We start from the raw sequence: 16475 nt of genomic DNA, 5'->3' as shown, positions 1-16475 counted from the left end.
GCCCTCTCGCTATTACTTGTTCCTACCTGTTGATTAACGTTAACATGACGGGAAGGGGAAATCAGAACTTACCAATGAGGGAATTGAGGAGTTCACTGCCGGTGTTGTGGACTGAAGAGCCGCCCTCACCCCTGCTGCGACAGCTCGCTCGATGGCTCCTGCTATATCCTCTGATACAAACGCCATTTTATCCGCTGGTTCGCTACAGGCAGAGACGGTTGATAAAGCTAGAATCTTTGCTACAGGCTTCGCGCGTTTTTCCTTGGGGAGGAGAACGTTGTGTAGTCGTAGGCTACTGGAGGCGGGGTTAATGATCCATTTCGACATTTAAGTCCAACATTTATATTTATATTTAAATATAAATGTCAGACTATATATATATATATATATATATATATATATATATTTATATGTGTGCTAACATTTACATTTAAATTTGATATTTATATTTAATATTTCACTTCATATTTTTCCCTTGTACAAAATCTTATCCTAGAAAAATATATTGTCATTTTTACACCAATTTGTCTGTAAATGTGTGAAAAAGAGATCATTTAAAATTGTGGCACTCTTTTTTTACATGTTTTGATGCTAAATGTGCTGAAACTGTGCTGGATAAAACAATATGCCTTAATTTACAAACGGCACCCCATAATATGGGACTCATCAGACACACCTCTTTTTATAGCGACTGTATGCACGCTGTATTTTATATGAATTTTTTAAAGAAAATACATTATTTCATATATGAAACAGACTCCTTTTTTTCAATACCTCCCAAGCCATATGACCTAGTGACTCCAAACCAATGCAGAATAGTTATCCTATATGGGACTCATCAGACACACCTCTTTTTATAGCGACTGTATGCACGCTGTATTTTATATGAATTTATTAAAGAAAATACATTATTTCCTATTAGAAACAGACTCCTTTTTTTCAATACCTCCCAAGCCATATGACCTAGTAACTCCAAACCAATGCAGAATAGTTATCCTATATGTGACTCATCAGACACACCTCTTTTTATGGTCACTGTATGCACACTGTATTTTATATGAATATTTTAAAGAAAATACATTATTTCCCTGATAGCACAGGGGCGTTGAATCCACGTTGAATCAACCTCCGCCGCTTCAAACAAACGTGGATTCAACGCCCCTCAACGCTCCTTTGCTATCTGGGTTCCCATAAGGAATGGTCTCCTTTTTTCAATACCTCCCAAGCCATGTGACCTAGTGACTCCAAACCAATGCAGAATAGTTATCCTATATGGGACTCATCAGACACACCTCTTCCTATAACCATTGAAAGCACACACAAAAAAAAATTGAATATCTGTCGAATATCCGAATATCAAATATCAAACTAACTTCACCTCGGTCTAGATGATGACCCTAGTTCCGGACTCCTAAATAGGTGTGTTAAAACATAAACTTTTCTCTTTTGTCATTGCTTGTGTGTGATGCCAATGAAACACACTTTCGGACATGGAATAAATAATTTAATTTTGCCTGTTAACCGAGCTAGTTAGCTAACGTTAGCACAGTAAACTGAAAGTTAATGGTGATGTTCGCTAGCTAGGTAGCAGCTAAGGACTTTGGTTAAACTTGTTGCAAACTAACCTGAAATAACATACATTCAGCAACTTTGTGGTAGTCTGCTAGTTCTAGCAAAACTATGGTAGGTTAGTTTATCAACTGTTGTCGTGGAAAATGTCCACTTCCGAATCCAATTGTTCACTTAACAATTACCACTTGACTATTTAGTAATTAAGCACTCTGGAACAAGGCGTCCGAAGGAGACAATGTAGATAGAAGATTTTCCAAAGACTGTTGATCACCATACTGCAATGATAGTACAGCCCAACCAAAGTCCAGACCAATCATCAAAGCAATAGGGAGATGTCATCAGCTGGGGCCCCGATGCAAATCTGCCTATATGGATGGCTATACACTATATTTTATAGGCCTACCCCTCGGCCCTCGAGAAGTGCCGCCTTCTCGCGCCATTCACCAATCAGCATTAAGCAGGGTCGCTTACATTGGTGGAAACCATCTTCCCATCATACATAAAACTATATGCAAACCTATCTAATGCATAGGAAACATATGTAAAATAGTGTAACCTTGAGTTGTTCTGGTTCTTTCCAGTTTTGGGAAATAGGGCCTTCTTATTTTCATTCTCTTCCTAGCAGACAGGCCCTAACTCATAAGACACAGTGGCCTCCTACTCCCTGTCCTGTCCTCACCAGCTGGATAACACCTCTCCCTAAACCATCTGAGGGGATCCTCTCATCCTGGTACCCCCAGTACTTTTCCACTCACCCCAATCCTCCGACAGTTGGTCTGGCCTACACAAGATACAGTGACCTCACACTGTTCACAGCAAATGCAGTGACATTAAAGCGATGGTTCGGAGTAATTTTACCCTAGGGTTCTTTGCACCATGACCCCGAGCCAAACACCCTCCCAGAACCTTTTTTCCCTTGGTCGAGCCCTGGTCGAGTAGCGCCGTCAGAAACGAATGACGTTCTGCAGTCATGATGGAACCAACTTTTATCTCGTAAATTACCCCACTAATAATGCCCTGAATGGTATGAAACTTCTGCAGTAGTACAACTACGACATTTAGTCCAATAACGAGGCATTAGAAAGTTTGTAAGTGCACCAGGAGTTTATTTAAATAAGACTTGCCTGATTATCAAATTAACATTAACATTGCCTGATTATAAATTAACATTTATTAGGTAGTATATGTTGTCAAAGAATGGCCACATCAATCAGGATATTAATCCAAATGAAAGTGCCAAGAGTGAAGAGGATTTACTCGGCAACCTCCTTGCTCTAGGAAAAAGATACAACATGAAATTGATTAGTTGTGAAGGCAAAACATCTTCACACAACTTAACAAATATAATACATGACTTTATGACATAATATATCCACAGCCTTACCTTTCCAGAGTCACGGCTCTTGGCCCTCATCTTGTTGACCTGGGATTCAGCAATGTCAACACGCTCCTCAGCCTCCTCCAGCTCATGCTGCACCTTCCTGAATTTAGATAGGTAGCCATTGGCTTGTTCCTCCTGATAATGAGTAAATGTATTTAGTGAATATAAAGTATTGTTTCTGTATTCTGTTAACATATTCTGTGAATATGTTATCCCTTGTAAAATGTACAAGACATCCAAAGACATTTTCCTTTACAAATGGGATAATAAATACTACTCACAGCTTCCTCAGCCTGCCTCTTGTAGGCCTTGACCTTCAGCTGCAGCTTGTCAACCAGATCCTGGAGTCTGGCAACATTCTTCTTGTCCTCCTCAGTCTGAAGTAAAAAAAAAAACTATCAAGCAATGTCCCTTCCTCAAGGTTGATGCTGTTTCAAAGTTTAAAAATATTTTTTGTACCTGGTAGGTGAGCTCCTTGACCCTCCTCTCGTATTTGCGAACTCCCTTGACAGCATCAGCACCACGTTTCTGTTCAGCCTCAACCTCACTTTCCAGCTCACGAACCTTTACATGATGAATAATTGCATTGTAAGTAATGGCTTTGTTAATGCATTACATGTGGAATATATGTCCTCATACCCATTTTTTGTTTAATTACCCTGGACTCCAGTTTCTGGAGTTGTTTCTTTCCACCCTTCATGGCCAGATTCTCAGCCTCATCCAGGCGGTGCTGCAGATCCTTCACAGTGATCTCCAGGTTCTTCTTCATCCTCTCCAGATGAGAACTGGTGTCCTGCTCTTTCTTCAGCTCCTCTGCCATCATGGCAGCCTAGATTATGACATGGTGGGTTTCATCAATCATATAAATCAAATGAAATAAACCGTATGTATCTTAATACATAATTTAGTTTAACATTATAAGCTCCATTTACATCAGTGATGGCTTTCTTGGCCTTATCTTCAGCATTTCTAGCCTCTTGGACAATGTCGTCAACTTCACCTTGGACCTGAACCAAGTCAGCCTCAAGCTTCTTCTTGGTGTTAATCAGACTTGTGTTCTAGAGTTCAGAGATCATGTCAATCACATGTTAAAAGGTGGAAAATCTCTGGAAATATTTTGAAGGATTGAAATGGCGCTAAAACATGTTACAGCTGAGCTGAATTGCTTTTCAATGATTTCAAGCAATATTCCGTACCTGGGAGTGCAAGAGGCCAACACGCTCACTGGCATCAACCAGCTCCTGTTCAGCCACTTTGCGCCCTCTCTCTGTCTGCTCCAGAGCAACTCTGAGCTCCTCAATCTCAGCCATCATCAGGTTGTTCCTACGCTCCACCATAGCAACCTGTTCCTTCATGTCTTCTTGTCCTCTGACCGCATCATCAAGGTGCAGTTGGGCATCCTAATGGAAAAACATGGAATGTCAAAAGACTAGGGATTAGAAACGGTTCAAAGAACAAAAACAAAAAACGGAAACAAACAAAAATTTTGGGATGAACTATTTTCATTTTTAAATAGCTGGTTCATAGCAGTATTGTTCATTCATTGTTCAGTCACCGGCCCACACAGTCTTCCCAGGCCCATTTTATGACTGCATCTCTCAAAATCTGTAAGCTACTACGAGTAACACATCATGTTAATTAGCCTACTAACAGTGTGTGAAATGACCTACCAAAGACACCAAGAAAACATCTATGTTTCGTCTTATGCAATTGGCTGCAATGCTTAGCTTAGGCTTTTAACAGTTAGCCTTGATATCTGGTTTATTTTGATTTAAGCTTTAAGGCTTGTTGTGAAGAAAAAAAGGTAAGGCTACAGCGCCACCTGTCACAGGCTAAATCAATTTGTAAAGATAATGTCATTCTTAATAGAAAGGTTATTAATTGGTCTTCTATAACATTCTAGACAGGCCTTGGAACACTGGAAAAGGAGCGTAAAAATAATGTGTCTGCTTGGAACAAATCAAAATGAAAAGCAATCCTTATTTAATCCCTGCAAAAGATGTGTATTGTTCTACTAATATGAATTCAAAATGAAAAGCAATCCTCATTTAATCCCTGCAAAAGATGTGTATTGTTCTACTAATATTTCGGACTAAATTACATAGTATCATATTATGAGGATATACTTGTTGTACTATCAATCGAATATCAGTTAAATAAGATCACACAGATTTCCTGTACTGACCTTGAGTTGACCTTGCACATTTCTTAGTTGTTTCTGGGACTCAGAGGCCTGGCGGTTAGCATGGCTCAGCTGAATCTCCATCTCATTGAGGTCTCCCTCCATTTTCTTCTTGATTCTCAGGGCATCATTTCTGCTCCTGACCTCAGAGTCCAGAGTGCTCTGCATGGACTCAATCACCCTCTGGCTGTTCCTCTTGATCTGCTCCATCTCCTCATCCTTCTCTGCAAGCTTCCTGTCAACCTCACCCTTGATCTGGTTCAGCTCAAGCTGCACGCGGAGAATTTTGGACTCCTCATGCTCGAGAGTTCCCTTAACAAAAAAATATGAAAAATGTAAAGATGTAAATAACATCTTTTCAGTTTCTCATTGCTGTAAAGCTTGTCTGAGTTTCTACCTCAGCCTCTTCCAGGGCAGTCTGAATCTCAGCCTTCTCAGTCTCAACTGTCTTCTTGGCCTTCTCCAGCTCATGAATGCTCTTTCCAGTCTCACCCAGCTGCTCAGTCAGGTCAGAAATCTCCTCTGCAAATGTGCAGTTATAATACAGTAAACAGATTTTTAACCACCATTTCCATTTAAGTGGAATAGACTTTATATATCAGGTTATTTTGACTCACGTTGCAAATTCTTGTTCTCCCTCTTCAGGGTCTCAAGGTGGTCAAGAGACTCCTCATAGGAGTTCTTCATCTTGAACAGCTCAGTGCTGAGAGAACGGGCCTCTTTCTGGGCACCCTCCAGCTCAGCCTGACCCTCCTCATACTTCTGCTTCCACTCTGCCAGGACCTTCAAGAAACATTTTTGGTGTAAAACATTTTTATTTATTCATCTTATTATTCAACTTGTATCTACATTCCACATCTGAATATAGTTTTGTAGATATTACAGTACCTTGTCAAAGTTCCTCTGCTTCTTGTCAAGGTTGGCAGCCAGAGCATTGGCTCTCTCCACATCAATCATGAGGTCCTCAACTTCACCCTGGAGTCTCTGCTTGGTCTTCTCCAGAGATGCACACTTGGAGTTGACTGCCTCAATTTGTTCCTCAGCGTCCTGCAGACGCTGGGCAAGCTTTTTCCTGATAAAGCAATAGATTTGTGTCAGAGGACATGATGTTTTCCTTGAAAATTTTACATTTCAGTATATAACATAATGACCCACATCCACATTCTATATAGGTTTCTTTGCATATTTGATACATACTTGGACTCCTCAAGCTCCTCAGTGCGCTGGATGGCATCAGTTTCATACTTGGTCCTCCACTGAGCAACCTCGCTGTTGGCCTTGGACATGCCACGCTGCAGCTCAGCTTTAGCCTCCTGCTCTTCCTCAAACTGCTCCCTCAGGAGGTCGCAGTCATGGCGTGCAGACTGAACAGCATGGGCCAGGGCGTTCTTGGCCTGTTTTGTTAATGAGTGTTTATAGTGTTTATATAGTTATAGTTGCACAAGTTATCATTGAAGCGAGACAGTTGTCTGTCAATACTCTTTACCTTAACTTCCTCTTCATTCAGCCTCTTCAATTCTTCTATTTGCTGAGTGTATGCCTGTTTGCTTCTGGTCAACTGAGAAACCAGGCCATCTTTCTCTTCCACCTGACGTCCAAGCTCACCTGGTTGACAATTGTGTTTTCTCAGCACATAGACAAATACAAACTTTGCATACACATTTTAAGACTCTTCCTTACCATTTTCAGTCTGAAGTCTTGCTCTCTGAGCACTGATGTCGTTGAGCTGGCGGCTACACTCATCACTCTTGGCCTTGGTTTCACCAAGTTGGTCTTCAAGGGTGCGGCACATCTTTTCCAGATTTGACTGTATATGATAAGGTATGTAAGCCACAAGAGGATTGGGAAAATAATAGAGTTATAGAAATATAGCACCTTAGTGACAAGTTAACAAGTTTGTAAGTTGGTGTGTTTAGATTTAATGTAGCATTTCAGTGAAACATGAAGTTTGCAAGTTGGTTTATTCAAAGCATGAAATGACAACATACATACACTGACATACACTGACCTTAGATTTAGCAACGGCCTCCATGTTGCTGGAGAGATCATCAATCTCCATCTTGTATTCACTCTTTTCCTTCTCAAGCTTCTGCTTGACACGCTGGAGGTTGTCAATCTGCTCTCCCAGCTCAGCCACGCTGTCGGCCTGCTTCTTGCGGAGAGCTGACGCAGTGGCTTCATGCTGAAGGGTGGACTCCTCAAGGTCACGACGCAGCTTCTGGAACTCAGCTTCACGCTTCTTGTTCATCTCAATTTGAGCAGCAGTTGCACCACCAGCCTCTTCAAGCCTCTCACTGATCTCCTCAAGTTCTCTGGAGAGATCAGCTCTCTGCTTCTCAACCTTGGCACGAGCTGCACGCTCAGCCTCGATCTCTTCCTCCAATTCCTCAATGCGGGCCTAATAGTTGCAAAAAAGCATGTAGTAATTACTAAAGTTTTAAGGATATGCAAAACACTTTTTGAAAATGTACCAGAATAAGCAAACCTGAAGCTCCTTGATCTTTTTCTGAAGCTGAGCTCCAAGTGATTGTTCATCTTCAATCTTACTTAGAAGTTGGCTTGTTTCAAAGTCCTTCCTGAAATGGATGAACAAAATAACCTGAACTTGGCTGTATACATAGAAATTGAACAGCAATATTTCTTTACTGGTAATAGATATTGCTTTTACTTCTTAATCTTCTCCTCAGACTGCTGCTTGTCATTCTCCAGATCCATGATATTCTCCTGGGACAGCTTCAGGTCACCCTCAAGCTTTCTCTTGGCTCTTTCAAGGTCCATGCGAAGCTTCTTTTCTTGCTCCAGGGAACCCTCAAGCTGCAGATGTAGGTGTGTGAAGTGAGTAAGGGGGAAATAGTACCAAGTTTGCAATGCTTTCACACCTATAGATTAAGAACTTACATCATCGACTTGCTGTTCAAGCTTAGTCTTAGATTTGGTCAGAGTGTTGACTTTGTCTTCCTCTGCTTGAAGATCATCAAGAGTCTGCTGGTGGGCCTCTTGAAGGGCTTTCTTCTCCTTTGTCAGCTTAGCAATGGACTCATCCTGAGAGGCCATCTCTTCAGTTAGGTTCTTGACCTGCACATAGAAAATGTTGCATTAATGAACAGTGTCACTTAGATCATTTATTTTCAACAGACTACATTGATCGGCATCTTTATAAATCCCAACCTTGTTCTCGGTGGCATGTTTCTCCTTCTCCACTTTGGCCAAGGTCAGCTCCAGATCATCAATGTCCTTCTTGAGCTCAGAGCACTCATCCTCCAATTTCCTCTTCTTGGCAGTCAGCTCAGCATTGATTTCCTCTTCATCCTCCAGTCTCTCGGTTGTCTCTTTGAGTTTGGCCTCAAGCTGGATTTTACTCTTGATCAGACCCTCACACCTTTCCTCTGCATCATTTAGACCCTCATTTCCCTATTGTAAATATAAGATGAAAGCATGATTTGTATTGAATACACAATGCTGGGACTGGTAGTGGTATGATTGTGAATATTGAAATGGTACAATATACACTTACAGATGCCACTTGCAGAGCCAGGTCATTCCTCTCTTGCACCAGAGCAACCATCTTCTCCTCGAGTTCCTTCTTCTTGGCCTCTGCCTTTGCATGGTCCACTTTGAGTTTGTCATAGTTCTGCTTCATGTTGGCCAGCTCCTTTTCAGTTTCCGCACTCTTCAGCAAAGGCTTAATCTTGTAGTAAACCTTCATCCATGGCCAAGTCTTGACATTCATGAATGAGCGTATATTGTACTGGATGGCGTAGATTGCCTCCCTATACAAGAAGGGTAGTGACATTTATCTTTAAACCTTCTATGTTGAATTATGGTTACATGAAGCGGGTAGAAAGTATCTGTTCATATTGATGAAATGAAGACATTAGGCTACTGAGCTCTGCTCTACTCACTGCCGGCAGATGTCATGTCAACAATATGGCCACGGCAGTGTTGGCAAATTAGCCCTATAGGGCTATACAATTAATACCACTCAAACTATAGCAATCGTTCAGACTTCTGAATCCTTGTAAAAATTAAATAAAAAATTACCTCCTTTCCATCATCTTCACAAACTCCCTCCTCATCAGGTATGCACGGCAGAGAGCCTGAGTCATTGTGACCAAGGTTGCCAATTTTTCATCTCGCATCTCCTCAAGGGTACCCAACAAACCAGCTTTGAAGAACACCTGTTTGGCAGAGGCAAAAACTATATGAGCCTTTGAAGTGAGATTAATCATCTTGAAATACAAATCTACTCAGAAAATCATTACCTTAGTGTGTCCAAATTTGTACTGAGTGTGATCAACATCAATGGATCCCAAGAGCTTCTCAGCAGCCTTCTTGTTATCAATGAACTGACCCTCAGGGATAACACTGGCATTCAGCACTTTGTATCTGGACATAATGAACACTTGTGTCATTTTCCCTGTCTAAATTCTGTATTCTATATAATACATTATATCTCAGTTCACTATCTCAGTTCACCTCTGCTTGAAATCACCATAAAGGATTCTGCTTGGGAAACCTTTTCTGCAGATTCTGATACCCTCCAGCACACCATTGCACCTCAGCTGATGGATAACCAGGAAATTCTGCATAAGACCTGTCAAAAATAGAGATGCCATTTTTGAAGGAATTACAAGGTGTAGAAAAATGGACATGTCTTTATTAACCACCAAAAGTCCTTTACCTGGTTTCTTGATCTCATTTGGAATAAGACAACGCACAAAGTGAGGATGGGTGCTCCTCAAGTTGGTCATCAGTTTTCCCAGATTCTCCTGTTGATGAAAATGCAGTCAAATTATCCTCTAACCATTCAATAACATGGTTGATTTGTTTGTCTCAAACTGCCCTAAACATACCCTAAACTGCGAGGACACAGTCTGCATGGAGCCACCCTTTTTCTTACCACCCTTCTTACTGCCACCAGTCTCTGTTGATATACAAATTATATTTAATAATTCTGTTACATATGTAGAAATTAATACAATGGATATTTTTTACTTGTATAGAGTATAGTTTTTGTGATACCCTCAACAACAGGTGGGTACAAGACAGGCAGGAGTTTTACTCCCGACTTCTGGTACAGCTGCACAACAGAATCGTTTAGTGGATCCTTGTTCTTGTCCAGCCAGCCACCAACATTGTAGTCCACAGTGCCGGCATAGTGCACCAGGGAGAAGTGGGCCTCAGCCTTGCCTTTGGCAGGCTTTGGCTTCTCAAAGGCCTTAGTTTTGCCAAGATGTTGGTCGTACAGTTTGTTCTTGAAAGTGGTGTCAGAGGCCTTGGGGAACATGCACTCCTCTTCAAGGATGGCAAAGATTCCCATAGGCTGTTGGAAAATCAGTTTAGTTTAATAGTAGAAATCATGAAACATTACAAATTTGGCTCTTTTGTTGATTAAAACCGACCTTCTCAATCAGCTCAATGCAAGCAGCTAAGTCCATGCCGAAGTCAATGAACTCCCATTCAATGCCCTCTTTCTTGTACTCCTCTTGCTCCAGAACAAACATGTGGTGGTTGAAGAACTGTTGCAGTTTCTCATTGGTGAAGTTGATGCACAGCTGCTCCATGCTGTTGAACTGTGTTGGGGAAATGTTATAGACCCTTTCAAGAGAGTTCCATTATCAGCATCATAGTTGGCCCCACAAGACTTCCTTTTTAACATTCCATATGTTATCTTAATAATGCAGAGGAAGTAGATTGGGGCCCAAATAGAATGTTCAAGCATTGTTTTTGTTTTTATTGTTGAAAGGGTCTATAATGGAAGGTAATAATGTTGGTGAAAGTGTTTTCCTCACATCAAAAATCTCAAAGCCAGCGATATCCAGCACACCAATGAAGAACTGTCTCGGCTGCTTTGTGTCCAACATTTGGTTGATACGGATGACCATCCACAAGAACATCCTCTCATAGATAGACTTGGCCAAGGCTGACACAGAGTTATTGACCTGAAACAAGATGTAACAGTAATGGTCTCATTAAGCACGGAACAAATCATAAACTTTAGAGTGATTTTGAATTTGAATGATAAAAGAAGAGCAATACCCACAATCACATTCTGTCCAAACAATATCAAGATGTTGTAGTAGGTGAAATAATACCTGTGGTACAGTCTGACCCTTGGTGACAAACTCATTTCCGACTTTCACTCTTGGGTAGCACAAAGCTTTCAGCATATCAGCAGAATTCAAGCCCAAGAGGTAAGCAACTTTGTCAGCATCTGAGAACAACAAAGCCAGTGAAATGAGTTGTTTATCAATACTTTATTCTGAAAAGTAAAGCTTAAGTCAAATTCTGCAAAGTTACATGTTATAAACAGTACTCATTGTCATAATTTTAGACAGGTTCAGTTGTGAGTGTGAAATCACTTTGATATGAAGAAATGTTAATATGCAAAGTTCAATTTAACATAATTAAATTACTTAAATAAGAATGTCTCTCAGTTATTTAAAATTAGAAAGTGTCAAAGTACTAGAACTTATCCAAGTTCAGTTTAAGTTTTTAAACCCACCCTCAGTGCCATCAGGCTCAGCCTGCTCCTCACGCTGTTTCTGCTTGAATTTCATGTTGCCATGATGGAGCACAGCACCAGTCAGCTTGTAAATGGTGACTTTCTCCTCATTAGTGAAACCCAGGATGTCAATGGCTGTCTAAAATGACAAAGCACATTTTTGTAAAACATATTATGACCTTCATTGTCTAAAAGAAATATGTATGAACAACTCACATCTGTGGCCACCAACTCCTCTTTGTCATCAATGCTGGCCACAGTGATCTGACCCTGACTGCACATTGGGAAGTCATAGGGGTTGGTAGTGATGAGGGACATCTCTGTTCAGGCGAAAATAAGAAAATATCTTCAATCAGTAGTTTTACCATTCATTTAATATGGTTGCAAACAGTTGAAACTGTGAACCCTACCAATGAGCTCAGGCATGTGGTTGGTCATCATCTGGTAGAAGATGTGGTAGCCTCTCTCATCAGGAAGTTGGAATGTCACTCTAGACTTCTCCAGCAGGTCTGCGAAGAAGATTTTTTCAATGTAACAAATATAAGGTAGCGATAATATAGCATTGTATAACACGATTATTATACTTACAAGTCTCAATATCAGCACTAGCCAGTTTTCCAGTTGTGCCAAAGTGAATTCTGATGAATTTACCCTGTATGAGATACAATGTTATCCCATATATTTAAAGAAATCAAGAGATTCATCCTCATATTCAGTTTCTGTAGCCTTCTGATGGGAAATTAACTTACAAAACGAGAGGAGTTGTCATTCCTCACTGTCTTGGCATTACCATAAGCCTCCAGCAGTGGGTTGGCAGCAATAATCTGGTCTTCAAGAGAACCCTGCGAGTGCAATTGGCATTTGTGTTGTGTTTTCCAGATCTTTGGTGTTTTATCTTAAAACATTTTTATGTATATTGGTAAGTACATGTACATTTACAGTATGTACAACAAGAGTTCTTTAGCTTTAATTAGCTTTTACTTGTGAAAAGACCTCTTACCTGCATTTTTCCAGCAGCTGCCGGCTGCTCTTGCTTCTTCTTGTCACCAGCCACTGCAATTGTTGCAAAGTACTGGATGACACGCTTGGTGTTGACAGTCTTCCCAGCACCAGATTCTCCGCTAGATTTCACAGAATATAGTATGATTTTCCTGTGAATCGAATAACATTACATGGAAATATCTCTGAATTAAAACAGAGTCAGAAGATTTGAGTGGTTCATCAACACTCACGTAATTAGGACAGACTGGTTCTCCCTATCTGTAAGGTAAAATGGAAATATTAGTTTATGGATAGATATATCATTTCATCATAGTATGAATTGACAAAATAAAAGCATACCTTGGAGCATGAACTGATAGGCGTTGTCAGAGACAGAGAAGATGTGGGGTGGGGCCTCCATGCGCTTCTTGCCTCTGTAGGCAGCGACCACCTCTGGGTCGTACACTGGGAGCCACTTGTAGGGGTTCACAGTGACACAGAACAGTCCAGAGTAGGTCTAGAATGAAGAAGTAAGGGGGATTGGTTTTCCAGGTCTTTTTATTATTCTGTAACACAGTTTTTCATTTGTAAGAAAGCATAATGCTTACATAGATCATCCATGCTGCATAACGCTCTTTGAGGTTATACAGGACAGAAGCTTCATTGAGGTGGGTCATCATGGCCATGTCTTCAATCTTGTCGAACTTGGGAGGATTCATGGGGGAGACGTCGTCTTCCTTCACTGTCCTTTCCTGAAATCAATGTACACAGCAATTTTAACAAAAAGATACATTCAAGACTTTCTCTGTAATAGTGAGTCATTTTACTATCACAACCATTTTAACAATCTTGCTAATGTACCTCCTTGGTTTCCAGGACTTCAACGGTGACTTTGCCACCATCCTTCTTTTTGATTGTACCCTTGACATACAAGTCCTCCTTGTCAGCCACATAGCAAGCTGTCTTTGCATCAAAGGGCTTGGTTTGGGCCTCAATTCTCTCCTTCTCAGGCTTACGGAGGTAAATGGCAGCCTTGCCATAAACGGCCATTTCACCATCTCCCATGATTGTTGGTTACTGCATCAGAGCATTTCAATTTGTGGTATAAGCATGATAAGGATTACCTTTAAAAAGTACTGCTTCTGGATTAGGCCTACAGCAATATTGTTGTTTGGTTTAGCCTAGTAAATGTTAATACACAATCAATGGTTGTCTTTAAAGTATTAAACAATCCTATTCTAACAGGTTAATGAAAGAGGTCTATTGTGAATAAACATATTACCTTTTCTGTCACACACCCAGATTAATTTTCAAAGTTGTTAAAGCCCCTGAAGAACAAAGTAAGTGACAAAGTTATAACACATAAAATACATGGGTGAATCTAATGGGGGAGGGGAAAGTAAAATCCAAATCTTATCCTCGCCCTATACAGGGTTTGACAGCTGCCCTCTCTCTGTCCACAGATGCAGATGCTGACTTACTGTGCAGTGGAACCCCCTGGTCTCTGCTGCTGATCTCTGCTCCCTCCAAGCCCTTTTATTGGCCATCATCTGCAAACTGAGCAGGACCTCCCTCCCCCAAATAAGGCAAGATGGGTTTGATAGATGTGGTGTGATATATTCAGACACCCTACCTTGCTGCTCCACAGATTCAAACACCTCAACCTTGCTGTTCCACACAATGATACAATTGTTGATGTACTGCTAGTTTTGGTAAACTTATGGTTGTTATGCGATTCCATTTATTGAATCTGATTTCAGTTTCATTTAAATATACCTAAACTGATTAATTTTAGGCATAATTCAATATATTGAACCATCATTTGGCATCCTCTTACTCCTGATATAAAATGTGAGTTAAATAATCAAACATATAAACAAATACATGAATAATTTAATAAAATAGCTCACATATACACATAAAAAAAATATGAAAACTATTCACAGTTTAAACCTGTTTGAGTATATTTGTGCTTATATGGATTCTTATCTGTTGGTTGTTATGTTGTAGAGGAGTTTTTGATGATTAGCCAGTTAGTCAACTAGTTTCCTTTTGATATAAAGGCCATTGCCTTAGACCTTAGACCAGGGGTGTCAAACATGCGGCCCGCTAGATGGTTTAATCCGGCCCAGACTTGTAGAGAATACATTTCTGACGATGTCAACAAAAAAAAAATCTCTAGCCCATTCCTGTGAGGAATTTTCAAAGAAATAACCGAAATGCTCAATTCAGCCGCTAGGCGCAGCCAAAAAACAAAAAAAAAGTTCGGAGTTGACTGGTCCTGTGCTGTCAGTTTGGCTACATTGTCGGGAGAAAAGCAGGCGTTGCGACAAAATTCAGAGACAAAGTGCAGCCTGCAAACGGAGGACAAGATGTTTGGGCATTTTATTGTATTTTGCACCAGGAAGTGTTGTGTTGTAAAACACTAAACTTGGATCATCCTAAAGTGTGGTTGTGCAAACTGTAAATTTAATCAGGTCGCGAGGTCTGACTCACCGTCAGTTTGACTGTTTTCTTAGTGATAATGGCATTCTGTCTGGCTTACCATACCACGCTGTAGTACGGTGGTTAAGCCGAGGTGCCGTACTCAAGCGTTTCTTTGAACTACGAGAGGAAATTGGACAGTTCTTGGAGAAAAAAGGCAGACCAGTAGCAATTTAAATGCCCGGAATGGGTGCAGGATCTGGCCTTTATGGTGGATAGCCTATTACACAGCACCGCCACCTAGCCTACAAAATTATTTGATCTGATGTAACCTAATCGTATCAGTTGATCGTATTGCTCATGCACTGCTAACTTATGTTTGTTAAATTCATTTTATTTTTCATACATTTGCACATTTACATTTTTAAGGCAGAATGTTAACTTTCTTCATAGCTCCCACTTGAGTTTAGCGTGGTGAGTTGGTTAAGGTGGTCAGATGTAAAAATGTAGGCCTATCCACTCAACTATAAAAATAAACCAGTTGTTTATGAGAGTGAAATGCATTTTATTTCAATTTCATTGGCCTCTCTGAATAAATGTGTAATAATCTAATATATCCCTTGTGATTATGTAGGCTACAAATGTAGGCTGAAGGGTAAAGCATAGCCTACTGAAAAAAACTAAGCTGGAGATTTGGAGTTGTCAAAGGATGTTTTGCAACTATTTCACTGGTCCGGCCCACTTGAGATCAGATGGGCTGTATGTGGCCCCTGAACCAAAATGAGTTTGACACCCCTGCCTTAGACCTTGAAATAAATTACATGAAGTTGATATCCCTATAAAATAATATGTGCTAACTTCTATTTATGTCCCACACATACACAGCATGGTTCAATGGTCCCTTTTTGGCAGTGGTAGAACTAGTACATTTTAAGACAAGATTCCAAAGTTCAGAGAGCTTTGCAGCTTCATAGCATGGTGTACTATGACAAGTCTTGAAATGTTTTGGCTTAAGCCACTCTACATCATACAGAAAAAAGACTTCAGAAAGAAGAACGAAAATAGGTATCATATATCATAAACAATATAGTGACCTTGTGACACTATTTATATACTTATTACCTTTTCCAGTGTATCCATGTTGATGTGTTGAGAGGTTTTTATAATAGCTTTCAAAATATGTTCAACCCTCCTCCAGCTCCATAGTTGAAACATCAGTCATTCATGTTGTCATTAGAGTGTAATACGTTCCATTTAGTTTGAAGACCATAACTGGAGTGTTGAATTTGCCTAACAGCTGATGTGACAGTTCCTTTTCGAACTGGTGCAGCCACACAGTTACATTCACAATGTTTGAAGCCAATTTGTTTATGAATAGGGCCTAACTGTAATTTTTTAGGCCATAGTTCAAAGACTTCAGTATAATGATC

General features: G+C 40.3%; 1 protein-coding gene across 1 annotated transcript; it reads right to left on the bottom strand.

Moving 5' to 3' along the window:
* Nucleotides 1-2825: 2825 nt before the first annotated feature.
* Nucleotides 2826-13686, bottom strand: LOC143123544 (myosin heavy chain, fast skeletal muscle-like). The gene is made up of 39 exons (XM_076284999.1): nt 13483-13686; nt 13230-13373; nt 12982-13138; nt 12873-12900; nt 12641-12761; nt 12390-12482; nt 12229-12292; nt 12051-12149; nt 11857-11960; nt 11641-11779; nt 11231-11349; nt 10928-11077; nt 10538-10708; nt 10158-10458; nt 9989-10059; nt 9817-9904; nt 9612-9729; nt 9398-9521; nt 9177-9313; nt 8650-8905; nt 8304-8546; nt 8034-8210; nt 7804-7949; nt 7621-7711; nt 7144-7533; nt 6816-6942; nt 6622-6740; nt 6333-6529; nt 6024-6207; nt 5753-5918; nt 5533-5657; nt 5139-5447; nt 4150-4353; nt 3886-4011; nt 3612-3782; nt 3413-3517; nt 3235-3330; nt 2957-3088; nt 2826-2846 (listed from the first exon to the last, which is right to left on the bottom strand). Exons 1-39 carry the CDS (start codon nt 13684-13686, stop codon nt 2826-2828), a joined length of 5817 nt encoding a protein of 1938 aa, XP_076141114.1.
* Nucleotides 13687-16475: the final 2789 nt, after the last annotated feature.

Source organism: Alosa pseudoharengus, unplaced genomic scaffold, assembly GCF_046254945.1.
Source record: "Alosa pseudoharengus isolate Yale_2024_CS ecotype anadromous, Long Island Sound unplaced genomic scaffold, YU_APseudo_1.1 YU_APseudo_1.1_scf_14, whole genome shotgun sequence".
Taxonomy (NCBI): Eukaryota; Metazoa; Chordata; class Actinopteri; order Clupeiformes; family Clupeidae; genus Alosa; species Alosa pseudoharengus.
This window is presented reverse-complemented; position numbering and strand designations above follow the sequence as displayed.

Coding starts and splice junctions, on each gene's coding strand:
- LOC143123544 (XM_076284999.1), bottom strand. CDS start 13,686: ATGGGAGATGGTGAAATGGCCGTTTATGGCAAGGCTGCCATTTACCTC. Junction 11,780..11,856: donor AGGAGTTGGTGGCCACAGAT/GTGAGTTGTTCA, acceptor TTGTCATTTTAG/ACAGCCATTGACATCCTGGG. Junction 10,060..10,157: donor GTACCCACCTGTTGTTGAGG/GTATCACAAAAA, acceptor GTATATCAACAG/AGACTGGTGGCAGTAAGAAG.